We start from the raw sequence: 22,132 nt of genomic DNA, 5'->3' as shown, positions 1-22,132 counted from the left end.
CTCATGGAAACAAAATAGATAACTCTGAAATAAGGATTATGTTATCCAATAATTTATCTTTAAGATTTGACAAATCAAAGGAGAGCAGAAGATCATTGAACCGAGAGAACTAGTAAAGAATGCGGAAATAATTCCTGATACATTATCACCCCAAACTTTAATACCCCACTTTGTCTGCCTGTGTATTTTTAAATAACCCACGCTCACAGCTTCTGCCTTTATCAGGTTCTCTGTGCTCACAGACATTTTTGTAGTCATAGACTTATCTGTTATAACATATAGGGTTATTATAATTGGCCAACTGCAGGTAATTCACATTCCTAATCTTGCTGTTTGCTTGTCAAAAGCCACATCAGGAATGGTTCAACTTCAGTGCCTGCACCAGCCCAGTGCAGGGTTAAAAGAGAGCTTTTCTCCTCAAGGTGCTTCCTCTATCTCCCCTGGCAAAGAGACAGACGCGTAAACAACACTTACAGCCCAGGAAAGATGCTCAGGAACTGGTGCTGGTCCTGGGGTCCTTCAGCATGGATTTTTCTGCTTTTGGTGTTTCTCTTACCCAAGCGAAGCTGTTGAGTAGGATGGTGCAATCAAGATCCTGCTGGCAAGGACAGACTGATATATTTGGGCTTGGAACTAATAACTTGTTTCTGTTTTTGCACTGATCAAGCAGCTCAGAGCCCAAAGTGATGGCTGCTCACCTCTGGGGGCCTCTTGCTCATCTCCCTCTGATATTTCTGTACCACCCACCTGCCCATTCCCCTCATATCAGCCGCCTCAAGGGTTCACTTATTTTTTAGAATTCAAGGGATTTCGGTAAGCTGCCTCTCACTTTTTGTGGACTGAGGGTAAAGTGAGTAGGATGATAGATAGCTCAATCAAAGATGCCTGTGTGGGTAGTTTCCTACCTCTCTGCACCTGAGTTTCCCTCCGGGAAACATCCCTAGCTTCCTCTTCAGGATTGCCATGAGGACTAGATGCCCACGCTGTGGAAACACATGTGCTACAAAAGCAGACACTGACCATAATTAGGAGATTTTCGAATTATAGGTCACATCTTGCAGGTAGCAAATGTCTTGCCTTTGGAAGTTGAGGTTCTTAGAAACTGAGCTGTGGATGTTCATCAAGCAGGCATCTTATTAAAACCAGATACACACTGCTGCCTCTCGTGGTGTGGGCTTTCCTCTGTGTAATGTTGGATTTCTCAGGTTAGCTCTGCTTCTGCTGCACCTAGGGATGAAACTGACTTTCTGCCGAGGAGAGCTGCTATGTATGTGAGAGCTGCATCCCAGCAATTAAGTAGCTGTGGTACCGATGGTATGAATGGGGAGCGTTATTCCTGGACAGCCCATCAACTAGACTCAGACAGACCCTCTTTATTCATCTCCTTTTTGGCTTATAAACTTCCTGAGCACAGTTCCCTCACCTGTGTATTTTTATTCTAGACTTCCCTTTCCTTGTGCACGTTCAGTACTCATTCATCCAAGGGGAAAGGGAACTATTTATCGAGCGCTTACTATAGACTTATAAGAAACGTATCAGGTCCTTGACCTACGTTGTTTCATTTTATCCCCACAACAACATTGTGAAGTGTCACTGACACTTTTCTGCCTTTGGTGTTTCTCTTACCCCGGTTTCACCGATAAGGACCTTGTCATAAAAAGAGGTTTTAACTCGGCCTGATCTCATCAGTAGGAATTGGCTGAGCTGATGCACTTTCGCCTCCAACTGAAGTAAACAGAATGAGTACAACACTGCGTCAAGCTGAAGACGTGCCCTGTCTAGTTGGAAGGCAAACAATTTAAACATGTAATTATAGTAACATGTGATGAATGCGGTAACAGAGGTTTACGTGGGGTAACTTGGAAGTGGAGAGAGGGGCACAGCCTTCTTATGGGAGAGCTGATGACTCAGCTCTTCAGAGGGCAGATCACCACACACTGAGCCTTAAGGTATGAGTGGGTGCCCACCAGGCAGAGTGTGGGGAAGGGAAGACTGAGGCTGAAGACAGGGTGTGCAAAGGAGCCCACGTGGTGATGAGCAGGAAGCAGCTGTGGGAGGCATGCATGTGAGCGTGGTTGTAGGCAGGTCACTAGGATGCAATGGTAGTTGGGCCAGGTTGAAAGGGGCCATAGATTCCTAAGATTGTGGACACTTGGTCCCACTTCCCGATTCTTCTAACTCCCCTAGCCAGGGCTCAAACTTGTATTCCAGGTTGCTGCTACAGTTTCCACCTTCTCCCTTTACTTCTGGCCAGACTCTGGTGTTGTGGATGAGAAAGGGAAGTGTCTGTATCCATACCACCCTGAATGCACCTGATCTCATCTGATCTTGGAAGCTAAGGAGGGTTCAGCCTGGGTTAGTATCTGAGTGGGAGAAACAGAAGAGATGGAAAAGTCTTCTGTTTCATAGTGTCATCCCCAAGAACCCAGAGCAAACGTCACAGATATCACTACTAACAATTATATTCCTTTGAGTCAATGAGCCATCCTCAGTTAAGACACAAATGAACTGAAAGAAGTTGCTCACTAACTTATTAGGTGCTAGCTTATTAAATAGCTTATTAAATATTACAGCTATTAAATACTAAGCTTATTCAACAGTTTATTAAACAGCTTGTTAAATAGGATATAAGGCAGTGCCATGTAGTGGATAAAAGTAATAATGATTATAATATTAAGAGCTAAAATATACTGAACACTCTCAATGGCACTTTACATGCATGGTCCCTTTAATCCTGAAAAAATGCTATTGCCATCTTTATTTCAGACACCAGGGTGCTGAGGCTTGAGAGTGAAGCCACGTTCTCCAAGCTCAACAGCAAAGACATGGGGACACCAGGACTCCATCTACTGCAGGTTGTCTGACTGGGAACCCCCATGCACCTGGCAGGTGACAGAAATAGGAGGCATGTGCTGGGTTTGGAAGAGACACTTGGTGGGAGAGAGCCCTGTGGAGCCAGATGGGGCTGAAAACAAATGTTGAACGGGAGAAAAGTCAAGTTCCAGGGGAACTACATGCAGCAGGATATGCTTTTTAGAAAAAGTCCAAAAACACTAAACCTCAACAATATGTTCTTTTGGCTTGCATTTGTGTATAACAGTAATTAAAAAGCAAGGGAACAACACACAGTAGATTCAGGATAGGGGTCCCCTCTAGAAAGAAGGAGAAGGGGCAGGAGACAGGATGGGGAGGAGCACATAAGTAGATGTAAATTACTGCTAATTTTTCTAGTCCTTGGTTTGAATGATGGGTTCATCAAGGGTCCATTACAAAAATATGTGTTAAGTTTTTTAAAAATATAGTAAAAGAGCCAGGTATAGTTTGTCTTGAACCACAATTATGAAAAAAATTCCAACTTTGTGCATCCAAGGACCAGATTTTTTTTTAAATAAAGGATAAAAGGAATAAGAAATGAACAGCCAAGTATTCACTATCAAATTTGAGAAATAATAGCCTGGCCAACATGGTGAAACTCCATCTCTATTAAAAATACAAAAAGTTAGCCAGGCGTGGTGGCTCATGCCTGTAGTCCCAGCTACTTGCGAGGGTGAGGCAGGCGAAGAATCTCTTGAACGCAGGAAGTAGAGGTTGCAGTAGGCCAAGATGGCGCCACTGCACTCCAGCCTGGGTGACGGAGCAAGACCCCATATTCAAAAAAAAAAAAAAGGAAAAGAAAAAGAAAACAGTGTATATATAGTTGAAGCTCCCTGTGTACCCATCCCCAATTCCATTTCCCTTTTTTTTTCCAAGAGAACACCCCATTGCTGACTAGTGTTTTATGTTCCTTTACTTCTCTTTTTAAAAACTTCAATGCACACATATGCATCCATGAACAACAGATAGTGGTTTTTGCATGACCTGAAACATTAATGAAATTGTATGATTCTATGCATAATAGCCTACTTCTGGCTTTATTCACTCAACGATATATTTTGGCATAGGTAGCACCACTTCCCTTATTTTTCTCATCTGTAGAGTATGTATTTTTTGTAACTTTTATTTTAGGTTCGGGAGTACGTGTGAAGGTTTGTTATATAGGTAAACTAGTGTCATGGAGGTCTGTTGTACAGATTATTTCATTACCCAGGTGTTAAGTCTAGTACCCAATAGTTCTTGCTTTTTGTTCCTCTCCTTCCTCCCACCCTCCACCCTCAACTAGACCCCAGTGTGGTATATATTTTATATGAATGTGGCACATTTATCCATTTACTCGGTGAAGGACATTTAGTTGTTTATAAATTTTTGCTGCTACAAATAACGTTGCCATCAACATTCTTAGACTTATCTCCCTATGCACATGTGCAAGAGTTTCTCTAGATCACGCCTTGAAATAGAATGGAAGGACATAGGTCATAGGACATGCACATCTTCAGCTTCACTAAGCAATGCCAAACTGTTTCCCAAAGTATTTGCGCCAGCCTGCACACCCATCAGCATTTTATGAGAGCTCCCATTGCTCTACATCTTCACCAACCCTTGGTATCATCCAACTTTTTATTCTTGCCATTTTGGTGGGTATGGAGTGTTAGTGTGGTTTGGCATTTCTCTAATTACTAATGAGATGCAACATCTTTTCTTACGTTTATAGGACATTCATGTAGCCTCTTGTAAAAGACATTTTTGTGGCTCTTGCCAAGTTTTTTTCTATTGGAATGTTTGTCTTTGTTATCAATGTACAGGCATTAATTCTATATTCTGGATGTGCTTCCGTGGGTTTTTGTGTATAGGAAATATCTTTTCACTCACTTTTGTATTTTTAGTTGAACGAAAGTTTTAAATTTTGCTAGTGCTAAACTTAGTTTTTTTCATTTTTCAGTTTGTACTTCTGATGTCTTGTTTAAAGAATTCTTCCTGACTTTGTGGTGATATATACGCAATCTCTATTGCAACTTCTGTATATATCAGGCTTCCAAATTTCCTGGCTATTTACAGTGTCGTTATTCTATTCGTCTCTGTGCCAAAACCATCTTAACTACTGTAACTTTATAATAATGTCCACTAGGGCAAGTTCTCTTCACTTAGTTGTTGCCATTGCTATGTTACTCTTGTCTTCTCTTCCCTGTTCTCCTTTTTCTTCCCTCCTTCCCCTTCCACCTCTCCCTCTCCTCCTCCTCTTTGTTCTTCTTATCTTCTTTCTTCTCCTGAAATATCTAAGCTTTTTTTTACCATTGCTCTATATGTTATACATTTTAGAACCACCTTGTCAATTTCCACGGAAAACCTTATTTAGATTTCGATTTCAATCATATCTCTCAATTATCGAATTTATCAATCATGTTGTAAAGAATTCACATGTTTGTGACATGTGATCTTTCCACAATGGAACATGGCATGTCTCTCCCATTTATTTAGAACTTCTTTAACATCTTTCTATAAAGTTTTATTATTTTTCACATAAAGATTTTGCATATCTTTTGTTAGATTTTTCCATAGGTTTTTGTTTTTTGAAAACAGTATCTTTTTTGAATATTATCTTTTTGTTTTTTTGTTTTTTTTTGAGACGGAGTCTTGCTCTTTCACCCAGGCTGGAGTGCAGTGGCGCGATCTCGGCTCACTGCAAGCTCCACCTCCCGGGTTCACGCCATTCTCCTGCCTCAGCCTCTCCGAGTAGCTGGGACTACAGGCGCCCGCCACCACACCCGGCTAATTTTTTGTATTTTTAGTAGAGACGGGGTTTCACCGTGGTCTCGATCTCCTGACCTCGTGATCCGCCCGCCTCGGCCTCCCAAAGTGCTGGGATTACAAGCGTGAGCCACTGCGCCCGGCCGAATATTATCTTTTATGACATTTTATTGCTAGTCTATAGAAATGCTCCATTAGTTCCTTTTTTAAACAGATAGATTTCAACTACTCAAGACTGAGACGGGAGTAGATGTGTCAACGGGCACTCGGTAAATTAGATATTCGGAACAGACATTCAGCAGTAGACAATGGCATGGCTGTACTGATTACAAAATTCTTGAAATATTTCCATAATGGGGCCCCTTGATTTCTTTCCTGTCACACTGGCCATCCTGACCTCTCTCCGGGGACAGGCTCAGACCACTCCAAGGTCCAGACACCACTGTATTAACACCAGGCATGGCATGGGGCCACAAGCCTTGCTCCACTAGGAAGGCCAGTGTCTGTTCCGGGTGTTTGATTCTCATGCCTTGTGAGTTGTTAAATATCTTTAATATTACTCCTTAGGTTCGTATGTTGGTAGTAACTAAACACCAAGGGTGAAATATTAATCTGAGTGAATTCTCAACAAGAGGTGATCAGTTCTGGAGTTCAAGGAGGGAGTCGGGAGATCTGAGATGTAACTAAGGAGATTCTATTCAGCACTGGCCTCTGATAATCCCCCCTCCCCGAAATCCTTGCAGCTTCACCATACTCCTCTTGAAGCTCCTGCAGGCACTTCAAATGCAACATGCTTTAGATTGAACACATTATCTCTGTCTGCTAAATCAGCTCTCTCTCTGCCTCTCCTAATTAGTGGAAGAGCTTCTCCGACGATCTTACCTCCTATGGTAGAAAATTCAAAATCATCCTAGACTGTGCCTCGCCTTTATGTCCTCTTTTTTTTATCACATACCAAGATCTGACCATTCTATTCCATGAAAAAATCTTTTGAGTCTGACCTCTTCTCCAATCCCACTGCAGCTGTCTCCTAAGCTTTGGAATAGTTTCCTAAATGGTCTCTTGGCCTCTATATTAGTCTGTTTTCACACTGCTATGAAGAAATACCTAAGACTGGGTAATTTATAAAGGAAAAAGGTTTAATTAACTCTCAGTTCTGCATGACTAGAGAGGCCTCAGGAAACTTACAGTCTTGGTGGAAGGGGAAGCAAACACGTCCTTCACAAGGTGGCAGGAGAGAGAAGTGTGAGGAGCAAAGTGGGAAGAGCCCCTTATAAAACCATCGGCTCTCACGAGAACTCACTCCCTATCATGAGAACAGCATGAAGGAAACTGTCCCCATGATCCAATCTCCTCCCACCAGCTCTCTCCCTAGACGTGTGGGGATTATGGGGATTACAATAGAGATGAGATTTATGCGGGGACACAAAGGAAAACCATATCAACCCCCAACCTCTTTTGCCCCTCCGACACTGCTCTTGGCATTCCAGTTCCTGCCTGGTCCACAGCCTACTCCTTCTTCATCTGTGGAAGAGAGGGTAGTGGGAGTCATTAGCCTGGGCAGGGAGGAGTGCTTTATCACTACACCGTTTAGAACGGTGCCAATACAAAGCACGTCAACTTTCGGCCAGTTTATTATTGGCTTTAAACTCTCTATACACAATGCACTGCTTTTGCCTACACCTGGACAGTGTTCCCACTCACTCTCCTTAGTATGATGCTGGAGATAATATGATCTGCCATGAAGGTTAAATAAAGCAATGTTCACTGAGAACTTAGCCCAGGCCCCTGCACATGCTGAGCATTTTGTTAATGTAACAATGATTAGTAATAGCATTGTTATTGGTTCCCCATCTCTGGCAAAGCCTTTCATGCTTGGCCTCCCTCACTCTCTTCCACCTTCCTAAACCCTACACTCCAGCTATGCCAAACTGTTTACTCTGCCTTGGACACACCAAGTTCTCCCATGTTCCTGAAGCCTTTGCAAATGCTCCTTATGCTCCTAGAATAATGAATGTCAATTCATCATTTAGCATCCAGCTTACAGTCATGCTTTCCATGAAGCCTTCCTCAAATTAGCCACACAAAAGGAGTGACTCCTCCCTGTATTCCCATGACCCTCTGCTCATGCCTCCTCTTTAAAGCCTGCCTTTACTGGAGTTCCTGGAAGGAGAGTCTGTTCAGCACTCATCTCTGTATCCACAGTCACCAAAATTGTATCTGCCCCATAATAAATGCCCAATACTTGCAGGGATTTTGCTTGTTGGCTTGTTTTGTTTTGCTGGAATGAATGAATAAATAAACGGGAACGATTTTGACTTCACCCTAAGCCTAGCTAAAAGTTTGGGTAGTGACAGTTTTGGTTATTTTGTGTAACCTGATAGTGGATCCTTCTTTCTACGCCAAAAAAAAAAAATCCCCCAATACTAGAGTACCTGTTTTCCTAGGGAATTGACCTCAGCAACTGAAGGAGAGGCGATTCAAAGCAGGGAGGGTGACGAATAGGTCAACTCTGTCCTCGCAGCCGTCCCTGAGAGGGCGCTGTTCCCAAATCGAAGCCCCAGAGGCGGAGACTGAGACACCCGCACTCTCCCACTGGACTGGGTCAGCATCCCTCTCCCCGCGCGGCCGCAGGTCTGGAGCTGAGAGACTGCCCGCAAACATGGCGGCGCCCTGCGCGGCTTCCTGTCATCGGGACCGTGGGGCCGGCCCTGCCTTGCCAGTACTAGGGAACTTCCTCCGCGCGCCGGCTTCCTGCCCAGCTGGCATTTAAACCAGCGCCTGGGGCTGCAGGATGCTGTTGCGGATGCGGAGCTGTCCGCGGGCTGGGCAGCGTCTCCGTCTCCCCTGAGCCGCCTCGGTCTGGCAGGAGCGGAGCCGAAGCATCCCTTGCTGCACGCAGGTCAGAGCAGGCGAGGGCTGGGGGCCGATCGGGGACCCGGGCATCTGGCAGTTTCCTTGCAGGTTCGACTTTAATTGCCAAGATTTCACCCCTCCTCCTCCAGCCCAGATTATTTATCCTCCCTCCGGCCTGGGCTGCTGGATGCAGCAGTGGCTGGGCTTGGTCCCAGGAGCAGGGAGAGTGCGCTCCCGGCCCTCCTAGCCGCGTGCCCTGGCCATGGTGCGGCTGAGCCCCGCGCTTGGGTGAGGCGGCGGCGCGGCTCGGAGCCCGGCGGACCGGTCCTACGGGACATCTTCCCCTGAGGAGGAGTCTTCCCCTGGGGCTGCGTGCCGGGGGCGAGCGGCGGCCGCGATGTTCAGCTGGCTGGGTACGGACGACCGCCGGAGGAAGGACCCCGAGGTTTTCCAGACGGTGAGTGAGGGGCTGAAGAAACTCTACAAGAGCAAGCTGCTGCCCTTGGAAGAGCATTACCGCTTCCACGAGTTCCACTCGCCCGCCCTGGAGGATGCCGACTTCGACAACAAGCCCATGGTTCTGCTGGTGGGCCAGTACTCCACTGGGAAGACCACCTTCATCAGGTGAGCTGGCCCAGGGTCCCGGCAGCCCACCCCGGAGCCCAGCGCCTAGTCCCTCCGGTCACTCCTGGTACTCCACCCCTGACAGGGGACCAATGGGAAGCCTTCAGTTGAGGGCCCTGAAGAGATCTGTGTTTGTGCAGGCATCAAAATCTTACCCCACAATTTTTGCTGGTCCCCCTTCCCATCCTGCCCAATACCTGTCCACTCTACTTGGCCCTTGGCTCTAGTGGTCAACCTGAAGTATTCAAGTGTAAAGCCATTCCTGGTCTCCCCATCTTATGGATGATTAAACCGAAGCCCAGGAGGCACAATGGAAGAGCTCCTGGTCTCTGGAGCACCTTTTGTTGATGGGGATGTCTTACGTCTTCACTTTTTAGCAACACATCATTCACGGGCAAAACCTCTTCCCTTGCTTTTCAGGGGGCTTGGCACTCACATGGGGCCCTCACAGTTGCAGCTGAGTTCTGATGGGTGCAGGCCTGGGAACGGACGTGCCCTGGGGATGCTACTTGTCCTCCTTTTATCATTTCCTTCTCTAAAGCAGAGCTCCTGTGTATATATCTCGGAGACTCGACAGAAGCTGAGTCCAGAATCAGAATGCTTTTTTTTTTCCCTTTCTCTTATTTGATCTTAATGGCTCAATAATAATATTAAAGACTCTTAGAGGTGGAAGGGATATTGGCATTGTCTCATCCAGTTGCTGACTTTGCAGGTGAGATAACCGAGGCGCAGAGGAGTTAAATGAATTGTGCAGAGCCATCTAAAGAGTGGGCAGCAGACCTGGGATGTAAGTCCTAGATGCATGTGAGGAGATGCTTGGCTAAACGCCTGTAACTCTGAGAATGAGTCATCCATTCCCTTCAATTACAGAATCCTTGGGCTGGAGGGAGGCTCAAGAAGTCAGTTTGTTCACCCTGCATTCAGAGAGGTCCACCAGAGGCCCTTCTTATCTTTAGAGAACAGGCTTCACTCCAGTCCTCAATCCTCCCAACTTCAAGGCCAGCCATTTTTCTTGGCCTCTTTTACAGCCATTCCAAACTGTTGAGAATGCTGTGGCCCTCTGTCTTAAGAGTTAGGCTCCCACAGCCTGAGAATGGAGTTTGGTAGCCCCCCCAAAGTCAAGTGTGTTCATCTCCTGCAGAGGGTTTGGAAAGCAGGGGTACCCTTGTTCCTATTCCTTGGCTGTTTGAGCATCCATAGCATGTGAAATGCTGTGCTTTGTTTGGTGAGGAGTGCAGAAAAGTTAGCAGTCTAGTTACTAATTTTCTAGGTACTAATTTTCTCTAACATTGACCTTGTAACGCCAGCCTTCTGAAAGTAGCACCATGCTAACAGGTCATGTCTAAACACAACACCACACTGAGTTTGTCCTTGCAGAGTGCACAGCCTAGGGCTCAGCAGCTTTGAGAGGCCAAGTGATTTCTGAAGGAGTTTGGGAGGTGATGGGCCTGTTGGCTCTTGTATGTTTTATATTGATAGAACTGCAAGAGGCCTTAGAGATTAATCTAATCCATTGCTTCTTAACTTTCTATCTTTAGAAAAATGTACATACATCCCAAATTTGCATATAATGTTGGGGGTCCAAGGGCCATCTTTGGACTTTAGGGTGGGAACCCCGATCTAAGCCATGCCCCTTGTTTTATTAAGCACCCATTGCTGCCAAAGGCACTTCAGAGCTGCCTGGGTTGCCTGCAGAGTTTCCTTCGTGAGCCCTGGCCTCCACTTGGCCCATTCATGCCTCAAGGGAAGTGCAGGCCATTTGCAGATGACCCTTGCCCTCTCACAGCCTTCCCTGGCTCTCTACACATATGGTATTTATAACCTTTCATACATTATCTGTAGCTTCTCCTTCCTGGTGTACAATCATTGACAAGACAACATCCATGCCTTAGCATCTCCGGGGACTCGCCCAGGGTCTCAGCTATAGGAGGTTCCCAGCAGACATTTTGCAGAATGCGAGGGAAGATGGGGAGGGGTGAGGATCCCCAAGCAGCAGACAGGTTTAAGCGCCTTTTGTCTGAGACACTCTCCCGGCTTTGCCTGAGTCATCGCTGGCTGTTAACTGGGTCTAAGAAAGTGGCAGAGTCAAATTGCCACAGATGATTCCCTATCTGAGGGAGACAGCAAGACCGGGAGAGGCAGATCCCTCTTCTTTCTTATCCTCCATGTGCAATAGTTCCCTCTCCCCACTCATGTCAGCAACTGAATTTAGCTCATGTGTCAAAAGCTGTCTCCCCTTGAGGAAGTGTCAGCCAGCGCTGTAGGAGGGGTCGTACCACAGGGAACCCTCCAGAACCAAATCATGTACTTTTCTTCTTTCTCATAAAATCCAATAAACAGTTGTTTTTAATTGGAAAATATAGAAAAGAATAAATTTAAAGAAGAAAAAAGTCACCCATAATCCCATGACCTAGGAGAAGCTATTTTAATTTACATATAAAACATATATATATAAAACATATAATTTATATATAAAATATATTTCCAGCATTTGTACCTATTTTATAGCACAGTTGAGATCATGCTGTACATATAATTTTGTATGCTGGCTTGTTTATTTTTGTTTTTGTTTTTGAGTTGGAGTCTCACTGTGTCACCCAGGCTGGAGTACAATGGCACAATCTCGGCTCACTGCAACCTCCGTCTCCTGTGTTCAAGCGATTCGCCTGCCTTAGCCTCCCAAGTAGCTGGGGTTACAGGCACCCGCCACCACACCTGGCTAATTTTTGTATTTTAAGTAGAGATGGGGTTTCGCCATGTTAGGCAGACTGGTCTCGAACTCCTGACCTCAGGGGATCCACCCACCTCAGCCTCCCAAAGTGCTGGCGATTACAGACGTGAGCCACTGCGTCTGGCCAGGTTTTCTTACTTATAACATGAACATTTCCCATGTTATAAGCATTATTCGTAAGCACTATTTTTAACAACTGCATACTATTTCACTATTTGTATATACAATTATTCATTTAACTAATGAATAATAACTAATGAATAGCATTGTTTTTAACAGCTGCATACTATTTCATTGTGTGTATATACGATTCTTCATTTACTTAATCTACTCCTTTTGGACTATTTCTAATTTTTTGTTATTGTAGAATAATTCTGAATATCTCTGTGCATAATATTTTTTCCTATATTGTGTGTGTGGGGTTTTTTTGTTTTGTTTTTTTTTTATAGATTCCCAGAAGTGGAATTGCTAGGCCAAAAGTTGGGCAGAGTTTTGTTTAAATTATTTTTTAACTTTAAAATTTTTGTATTAAGAGGCATATTTTGCGGTTGTTTTCCGAGAGGGTGAGTTGACACTGCATCCCTTCCCCAGCGCGAGTAAGGCTGCTCTGGGGTGGATAAGTGTGTCCATGCCTAGGTCTCAGAAGGCCTCCTCCCCTCCCTTCTCCCATCCCTGCTTCTCGCCTTGATTCTTGTCTCCATCGCAGGCCTGAACCTGTGAGGGGCCTTTTCCTGGGAAACAAAGGCTTGCCTCTTCATTCCCCTAGTTCTTGGCATTTTGCCCCTGAGGGTCCATCCACTTTCAGTTATATGTGCTTGCCACGGGGTCTGTTTCTTGTCTCAGGAAGAACACACAGAAAAGGACATTCTTCTAATAACTAATTAATGTGCTGTGATCTCTGCCTGAAATAACTTCCCTGTCCTAAGGCCCGGCAACACAGAGTAATAAAATAAACAGTAAATTGGCTTGGCGGCTGCCCTCTCCAACACAGGCTGCCTCTTTGGAGTACAGTAGCTCTGTGTCCCTCTGGCCCTGGCAGCATTTCCTCCTGTCTCTGCTATTCTTCTCCCTTTGCTATTTCTCTGCCTGGCATGCAGCCTTGAATCCCTCCTTCCTTAGACCATCTGGCCCCTGGTCACTCCTTCTTGCTGCCTACTTCTGTGGCCCCTTATTCTGCAGGTAGTGGAGGTGAGTAGCTGGCTGCTTCAGGGCTGAGGAAGGCCTGAGTCCTTCCATGGGCCATGAGGGAGGCCTCCCTGGGCCTTGGCAGAGCTGAGATAGAGGCTGTAGTGGATTGGCTGGTGGGGCCTGGGGCTGCAGAGCTAAGTTGCCCTGGGCTCCATAGGAAGGCTGGGCTGGTCCCGAGGGTTGCACGGACCTTCTATCGTGTGACTTGGACCCTGAGGCATGAGCACATGGTGGGGCTGCTGGGATGGGAGTCCACCGTGAGGGCTACTGAGCTGGCCCTTTCAGCTTCTCCCACTTCAGGAGACTCTGCAACCTCCCACCCCAAAGGCGACTTGGCATTTGCTGTGGCTGCACCAGCTCTCATCACCACCCTGACATCCCCACCCCTGGCATTACAGTGCCACTGCACCGGGAAAGACGGTTCTCCAGAAAGCCGAAGGAATAGAGTGAGAGGGCCACCACCCCAATAGACCCACTCACTGCAAAGTCCATCCTGCCAGGCACAGCCCCTGCACCACCTTCAGCCCTGTCTACCCACCAAGGCCAGGCAATGTCCTGTGTCTGTCAGGGTTCTGATCTGCTGGGTCTCTAAATGGGCCTGGATGAAAATCCACCTGCTTCTTACAAGGCCTAAGTGTTACACAAGGAAGCAGAAGGCCTTAGGCCAGAGGAACTGTGTCTGCGTGCCTCAGCCTGACTTAGGGGCTGCCTTGAAAGTCAGGTGCCTGGCAGTCATCAGGAAAAACATTTCCTGGGAGGAGAAAGACCTTTGGGGAAGGGTCTCCCTCCCATTCCCATTGACAGTGGGACAAAGGCCATGGAACACAGTCCAAGTCAGCAGAATCCAGCTCCACCACTTCCTGCCCAGAGACCTGGTTAGGAAGGTCTGACAGAGGTCAGGCCACCTCCCCTTTCTGACCCGCAGTTTCCTTATCCATAAGATGCGAATAGTAATAACCGCCTCACAGCATTACTGACCGGATTCGGGGGGAGGGGAGGCAGAACCAGTTTAGCACCAGCTGTGCTCCAGGCACCGCGTATGGGACTTTATCATTTCCTCTCCTCTCTCAAGCTGACTCTCTAACATGAGACTTAGAGGCAGGCTCTCAGGAAGGTGCAGGAAGGCCCTTCTCCAGCACGAAGGGAAGGGCTGGAGAAGGGGCACATAGCTGAGCTCTGGGGACGATGCCGGGTAGTGCCCTAGGCAGGCTGGCCTGTCGCAAGGAGGCTGGACTGTCTGGCCACCAGATTCTCCTTCGTGCTGGAATCCCTTCATCACATGGCTGAGGGTGCTTTCGACAGGGCCAATTATAGCTGCTCCAGGGAACACGGAGCTGACTCATGCCTCAACTTGGCTGTGGAGCATCTCCCATCCACTTCCTCGCTTGTGTCTGTGGGGTGCGTTACAGTCTCCCTCAAACCCCATGAGGCCGACAGGGCGAGTACTATTATCCTGGACTCAGTCTGTCCTGTCTCCCCTCATTCTCGTGCATCCCCATCTCCACTGTTCCCATCCTGGCCTGAATTAACTTTTCTTTTTTCACACTGCTGTGGGAATGTTTTCTCCTGGCAACAGAGGCGATCTGTATCGCTTCCCATAAAGAATCAGTGCATGAGATTCCTCAATAGATTTTTCCTTTCTGGACACAGTGGTGGCTTTGTTACAGGGGCACCCGCTTCTGTAAGCCATACCCAAATGTCCCTGAGAATTTACCCCACCCGACTGTGCTGCCTGGACTTACTGGTGGCTTCATTAGACTCAGTGTTTCCCCAGACCCATGTGTGGTCAGCAAGTTTTGGGTCATGTGGGTTTAGCAGGACAAACCCTAGGCCCTTGCCTGACCACCTCGGGCTGCGGCCCTGTAACTTCCCCGGAAGCCACCCTGCTAGGCTGGGAAGCCTTCACTCATATGCTGAGAACACCATGTCCCTCTCAGGGGTGGAATTTGAGACGCCTGTGTAAGAATGATCCTTCATCACTGCTGTTTGTCCCTGTTCATTCTGGGCATTTTTGAGGCTGCCCAGAGGCTGGTTCTTTTCAGCCCTCTCTATTTCAGCTGTCCCTGGAGCCTTTGATGATCCCTACTTCCTGCAATCCACTGTCGCTGCTCCCTTGCAGAGCCCTGCTTAGGGCTTCTCATCCACACACTCACTAGGTCAGGTGCCCGGGCAGGCAAAGATAGATGGGCTTTCCCAATCAGCATGGAATCTTTCTCATGAAGGGTAATCTTGCCCGACTGTTTGTAAATCCAGAAGTGTCATTTTAGAGCCCATGGAGCCAGGGACCTGCTCTGATCACATGATAGCAGCATCTTTGGGATGCCACATCCCAGTCACTGAGGCCAAGCAGGGAACCCCACGGCTGATATTTACAGAGATGAGTACACTCCTGCGTTTGTGGGCCTCAAAGCCTCACCTCTCCTCCAAGGCCTGGCCCTGCCTGCCACCTGCCAAACCATATTTCTTTGTGGCCTTCTTGTCCCATTCATTGTTCTAAAAGGGAGCTCAACCCTTTTGGCCTGTCCCTAAAGATGGCTGCATTTCCTGGTCAAGGCGGGAAAGGAGAGTGAGTATAGTGGTTAGGAGCATGAACTCCAATCCAAGTGCCAGGTTCAAATCGTAGCCTTGTTACTATTTACTGAGTGCATCACCTGGGGCACATCGTTTAACCTTCATCTCCTCCTGCTTCAAATGGAATGATAATCTAGGTAATTTAAGGTACTGGTTAAATGCTTAACTTCTGCAATGAATTTAATCCCCAGAACACCCTGTGAGATAGGTTTTCTTATTAGGTCCATTTGATGAGGAAGAGCATAGTGCTGACATCATAGTATGTGGGAAGGTGAAATGAGATAATCCATGGAAAGTTTAGAACAGCGTCCGGCACATCGCAGGTACTCAATCAGTCTGAACAATTACCCACCATGTTATGGAGGGAGGTACTGAGGTTCCCTGAGTTAAGTACCCGCTGGAGACCATAGCCCTCAAGGTTAGAGAAAGCAGGTTGGCTGGACCCAGGCCACTGAGATACCCAGCTTCTCCCAGGAGGCCCTGAAGGAGAAGATATTCTGAGAAGGCAGGAAGTGCTAGCCAAGGGTACAGCTGTTAGGATTCACTCTCATCACAACCTCGGTGCCAGCTTTCAAAGTGATCCTCTGACCAGAGGAAATCCTGCCCTCGCACTCTGATTATTGAACTGGGATCTGGAGGATCAGGGGCTTCCCAAGACAACCTGAAACCCATCTTGCCCTGTGTGGCGGGTGGCCTTTGGACAGGAGGGCTCCAACTCTCAGCAGATCAGCAGCTTCCTCCAGGGCTGGCTGCCAAGGCTCCTCCTTGGGGACAGAGCCCATAGCAACCTGACTTTAACTACCATGGAACCGCAGAGTAAATTCACAGCTCAGAACGCTGCTCAAAGGCAAAAATGGGATGTTGATGAGTGGGAGGAAGCCCTGGCAAGCCTCCCTGGCCACCACCCCTCTGTGCAGACCAGGCCTGCTGCTGCAGTCCATCTGTGCTGGCCCACCTTAGGGAGTCACAGGATGGGCAGAGAGCTAGGGCATGGGCCCTGGAGATGTGGCGTCTGGTACTAGCTCTGCTCTGTCGGCCTGTGAGGCAGTGATTTCCTCAGGGTAGAAGACAGTTGAAGAATAAAGGATTTGGTCAGACTGATGTGGGTGTGGATTCCAGCTTTGTTACTACCTGTTTAACTTTGAGAAGCCATGTAACCCTTCTAATCCTCAGTTTCCTCAGTGCCTGCCTATCTATAGGGCTGCTGTGAGAACCAAAGGAGATGCAGTTGTGAAAATATTTAGCATAATATGTGACACGTGGAAAGGCTATGGAGTTTCAGCAGTTACTTCAGTCAAATGAAAGGCTGAGTCCAGAGCAGGTTACCAACACTGGCTGGACCTAGAATGAGCTGGGTAGCTGGGAGAAGTAGCAGTGTCCAGGGCCCTACTCCTGATAGAGCAGTGAGCACCTCTGGGGAGTGGGGCCCAGACACCAAGAGCTAAAGCCTCACAGGGGGCTGGGATGTGCAGCAGGCTGAGGACCACCGACCAGGAGATCTCCAAGTTTCTTTCCCAACTTAACAGGGCCTCCTGGCTCTTCCCTCTGTGCATAACTACAGGCCCCCAAGATTTAAAGCAGGAGGGGGATTCTCAGCACTTGGGGAGAGCCCACCCCAAAGGTCTGCATTTGTTGGGCAACATCTCTTAGCTCCTGTCCATCAAGGCCTTGGAGGATGCCCCAGAGCTCTCCTCTGGCCGGTCCCAACCCAAGGTAGTTCTGAGCTCCTTTCTTCAGCCCAGCCTCATGCTGCTTGGCTCAAAGCTGTTCTGAGCTCCTAGAGGTCTGGCTGGTTCTTAGAGGCATTCGCATTCCCTGGCTCACCATGTGCCTCTGCTCTTGGCTTCTAAAGAGGACCATGGAGAGGGGCAGGGGACTTTGGGCTCTCACCATCCAGGCCCAGAGAACAGCAGACAGTCACCTGCCTTCCGGAGCCACAGCCAGAAGCTCAGAGGAACAGTCCACTCACCAGCCCCCTGTCCTTTCAGGAGTGGCCACCAACAAGGGGCAGAGCCGTGTGGGTTTGAGTGACACCGGTGAGTACCACCCAGAAATGCATCCCTCAGGCAGCAGATCAGGGAACAGACTTTTAGAACAGAAGGCACCTGAGCTATCACATTGTCTAGCCTCTTAAAGGGAACAGAGGATAGGGCCCAGAGAGGGGAGGGGGCCTGCCTGAGGCTGCACAGTGAGTGAACAGGACAAGATCTTGGACCTCTGGCCCCCTCCTGGCCCACACTAAAGGACAGAAAGAGAACATGTTAAAAACCATTCCATAAAAATAAACAAACTCCCTTCCTCTTCTTCACCTCTCTGGTTGGGATAATGTGTAAACTCCCCTACTGCCATTTGTCTTCCATCTAGGAAGAATTGAAATAGTTCAAATTTCAATTGGTAAATTTGAACTATTGGTTAAATTTTAGATGGCCAGCAATGTGGCCATTAAATTAGCCAGTAATAACCCATATAATGGAATTCTACGTTGTCATTAGGAGGAATAGATCTGTCCTGCTATGTCCTAAACATATTAAGCATAAAAAGAAACACGTGCCTTGATAATATCCATGTGTTTTCATCACAGGATGAAATCATCACAGGATCTGTACATTCCTGCCTACCCACATTACAACATCCTTCATGGTTACAAAGCATGCACATGTTGTGGGGAGGGGTGTGTGTATGGGTGTTGGGTGCAGAAGGAAGGCATTGACAGATAAAAGGTAACTTTTTGACAGCTATTTAGGTAGTGCAGGTAAAAAACCAAACACATATTTAAAAACAGCACAATATAATCTCTATCTGGGAATCCCACCATATACTATTACATTTGTAATGAAATTGCCTAATACCTAAGGGCACAAGGGAGGACGCATTTGTTGAACATATCTGTTTTGCCAGGTACTATACAAGGCATTTTGAATGTAGTCTCTTCTTTGAAAGTTGGAATTAAATGGATAATGACAAGAACGATAGAATGAAAGGTGTGCAGGTTGCTTCTATGCTAAAAAATAAGATCAGGTGGCTGGGCGCGGTGGCTCATGCCTGTAATCTCAGCACTTTGGGATAGGCCGAGGCAGGTGGATCACCTGAGGTCAGGAGTTCAAGACCAGCCTGGCCAACATGGTGAAACCCCATCTCTACTGAAAGTACAAAAAATTAGCCAGGCATGGTGGCGGGTGCCTGTTAATCCCAGCTACTCGGGAGGCTGAGGCAGAAGAATCACTTGAACCTGGGAGGTGAGGTTGCAGTGAGCTGAGATCATGCCATTGCACTCTAGCCTGGGTAACAAGAGCGAAACTCCACCTCAAAAAATAAATAAATAAATAAATAAAATCAGGCCAGGCATGGTGGCTCACATCTGTAATCCCACACTTTGAGAGGCCAAGGCGGGCGGATCACCTGAGGTCAGGAGCTCAAGACCAGATTGGCCAATATGGTGAAACCCCATCTCTACAAAAAATACAAAAAAATAGCCAGGCATGGTGGCAGGCACGTAATTCTAGCTACTCCAGAGGCTGAAGCAGGAGACTCACTTGAACCCGGGAGGTGGAGGTTGTAGTGAGCTGAGAACACGCCACTACCCTCCAGCCTGGGTGACAGAGTGACATTCCATCTCAACAAAATAAATAAATAAGATCATAAATGTGTAGATCTGTGTGAACACTTAATAACATAGTACTTGTATGCATGGAACATTTCTAGAAGGATACAAGATACAAAATACAGATACTAGAGGTGTAAGATAGGATGGAGATTCATTTTTCTTTCTTTCTTTTTTTTTTTTTTTTTTTGAGACGGAGTTTTGCTCTTGTTGCCCAGGCTGTAGTGCAATGATGTGATCTTGACTCACTGCGACCTCTGTCTCCCGGGTTCAGATGATTCTCCTGCCTCAGCCTCCCTAGTAGCTGGGTTTAGAGGCGCCTGCCACCATGCCCAGCTAATTTTTGTATTTTTAGTAGAGACGGGGTTTCACCATGTTGGCCAGGCTGGTCTTGAACTCCTGACCTTGTGATCCACCTGCCTTGACCTCCCAAGGTGCTGAGATTACAGGTGTGAGCCACCGCTCCCGGCCAGAGATTCATTTTTCATAATGTACCTTTTATATTGTTTGTGTTTTGTATCATATATGAGCTATTTTTATATTAAAGAACTAACCGGTTAAATAAAGACCTATGAAAAGCCAGCAGAGTGTATGGAAGGTTTAGTTCTAACCATGCCTTTGTGTGGGTACTTCAGCAGGTTACCTTCAGTTGTGGAGTCTGTAATACTTTGTGTAAGAATCATTTCAATCCATGCTTTGTTTCTGAGCCCAAACCTTGCTCCTTCCACCCCCACCCACCGGCCCCCAACTGATTGAGAAAGGGAAAAAGATAAGGACCAAAAAACAGAATATTTTAAGTTCAGCTGAAATTCCACCTCCTCTACAAAGTTCTTTGGACTTGTTATCCAGCAGGCATTTCTCCCAGCCGTGAGATCTTGCTGCTGTGGCCCTGCCCTCCCCGCTGACTCGCATGTTGTCTGCCTTATAGTAGACATGCCATGTTGATCTTCGAGCAGAACGCCTGCATTAGGACTCTGCTCCTTCCTGCTAGGTACCTGCTGGAACAGGATTTCCCAGGCATGAGGATTGGGCCTGAGCCCACCACAGACTCCTTCATTGCGGTGATGCAGGGAGACATGGAGGGGATCATCCCTGGGAACGCCCTGGTGGTGGATCCCAAGAAACCCTTCAGGAAACTCAATGCCTTTGGCAACGCCTTCTTGAACAGGTGAGTGTGGAGAGGAACACAACACTTTGGGGTGCTCTCTTTTCTTCTTGGAGTGTGGGGCGTGAAAGAACAGTAGGCAGGGTCTTGGGAGGCTTAGTGCCTAGAGTCTCCTGCCAATCTTTCCGTACCTAGATTGTCCCTTGCTTGCTGAGAGTGTAACTGAGTCAGTTGTAAGATGCAGCAGCTGCAAATGCTGGGCTGATTCCTCCTTATCAGGGAGCAGAGAAGGATACAACACTGACTTAGGTCACATTCCCCTACCCTGCATCTACCCCTAGTGAAAGCGGAGGAGGATGCTCCATATAGTTCCTAGCATTTGCCTAAACATGCAGTGGTTGGGATTTGTATCCAACTGGAAGGAGGCAGACGAAGGTTCTTTTTTGTTCATGGATATTGTTTCTACCTGGTGGGAAGAACCCTGGACTTAAGAGGGAAGCCTTGGGTTTGAGCACTAACTCTTCTACTAAATTAAATGACCTTGCACAGGTCACCTCTCTTCCCCTCGGACAAGTTCAGCCTTGCAGATACCAAGATCGTCGTGATGATTTGAATGGAGAAAGCTCTAGGAATGCTTGGCAAACTAATCTGGGCCTTCATGTTAATTATTCTGTTTAACCAGAATGCAGGCTGATCCCCTGCTCACACTTATTTCACTTATAAATCCAGTTTCACATGTGCATGGTAAATACTTTGAAAATAATTTTAAAACTACTTTTTCTAATTGGAGGTGTTCAGAGGTAATGAATACAGGCTTTGCCTTCAGATAGACCTGGGTTCAAGTCCTGCCTAATACTGTGGCTCTTGAACAAGTTACAAAACTTATTTGTTTCTAATTTTTCCCATCTGTAAAATAGGATAATAGGAGTTAAAGGAGAAATAAGTGGGATAGTGAACAGAAAACACTTCGTGCCTGGCACATAGTAAGCAACAGGTTAGTTAGTGATAGTGTTATGTCCTGTTTCATTTGATTCCTTAATTGTTTAGTGAATGGAATAGGCATCTGCTGTGGCCATTTTTCAGTTGTAGAAGTTGAGGCTCATTGCCCAAAGGATTCTTGATGTCTCTTATCCCAAATAATTGTGTGTGTGTGTGTGTGTGTGTGTGTGTGTGTGTGTGTGTGTGTGTGACGGAGTTTCACTCTTGTTGCCCAGGCTGGAGTGCAATGGCGTGATCTCGGCTCATTGCAACCTCTGCCTTCCAGGTCCAAGCAATTCTCCTGCCTCAGCCTCCTGAGTAGCTGGGATTACAGGCATGTGCCACCACGCGTGACTAATTTTGTATTTTTTTTTTTTTTAGTAGAGGCAGGGTTTCTCCATGTTGGTCAGGCTGGTCTCGGACTCCCAACCTCAGGTGATCCACCTGCCTCAGCCTCCCAAAGTGCTGGGATTACAGGTGTGAGCCACCGTGCCCAGCCCCAAATAATATTTTTTATAAACCTATGAACTTGTCTCTGACCTTTCTTGTAGTGACATGGAGTCAATAACAGTCTGAGACAGGGACGGGGAGACGACCACATGAATGAAATGTGGAACTGTGAGTGGCCAAGGTGTGCACCCAGAGTAGGGAGCAGAGGAAGGGTCACGCTGAGAAATCTTGGGAACTTGGCCTGGCAGAGAGAGAGACCCAGGCATGGGGCTTGGTTTATGTCGGGAATGAAGCTGAGGTCCATTTAGGAAGAATGAGGAGGTCATGGTGGTAAGGTGCAGTGGGGCAGGCATCCTGGAGTCCAGGGGTGTCTCTTATAACTGGAACTGAGTAAGGAGGTCCTGGA

The 22,132-nt window shown here is 47.1% G+C and overlaps 2 protein-coding genes across 3 annotated transcripts in view; one reads left to right on the top strand and one right to left on the bottom strand.

The window, feature by feature from the left end:
* Nucleotides 1–8,224, bottom strand: part of CAPN14 (calpain 14) — a 59,193-nt gene extending 50,969 nt beyond the window's left edge. Inside the window, exons 1-2 of the mRNA XM_003262704.2 lie at nt 8,058–8,224; nt 475–598 (exon numbers count right to left, since the gene is read on the bottom strand). The gene's annotated coding sequence lies outside the window, so the exon portion shown is untranslated. The remainder of the gene's footprint in view (nt 1–474; nt 599–8,057) is intronic.
* Nucleotides 8,225–8,251: 27 nt separating this feature from the next.
* EHD3 (EH domain containing 3) overlaps nt 8,252–22,132 on the top strand; it is a 35,828-nt gene continuing 21,947 nt past the window's right edge. Inside the window, exons 1-2 of one of the 2 annotated variants that reach the window (XM_003262705.4) lie at nt 8,253–9,102; nt 20,185–20,361. In XM_003262705.4, the coding sequence (XP_003262753.1) occupies nt 8,876–9,102; nt 20,185–20,361 (404 nt within the window). In that variant the 5' untranslated portion in view covers nt 8,253–8,875. Of the gene's footprint in view, nt 9,103–20,184; nt 20,362–22,132 lie in introns of both variants that reach the window. The other variant, XM_030799998.1, reaches the window with a different exon arrangement.

Source organism: Nomascus leucogenys, chromosome 19 (assembly GCF_006542625.1).
Source record: "Nomascus leucogenys isolate Asia chromosome 19, Asia_NLE_v1, whole genome shotgun sequence".
Taxonomy (NCBI): Eukaryota; Metazoa; Chordata; class Mammalia; order Primates; family Hylobatidae; genus Nomascus; species Nomascus leucogenys.
The sequence above is the reverse complement of the archived record's forward strand: the minus strand, read 5'-3'. Positions and strand labels throughout refer to the sequence as shown.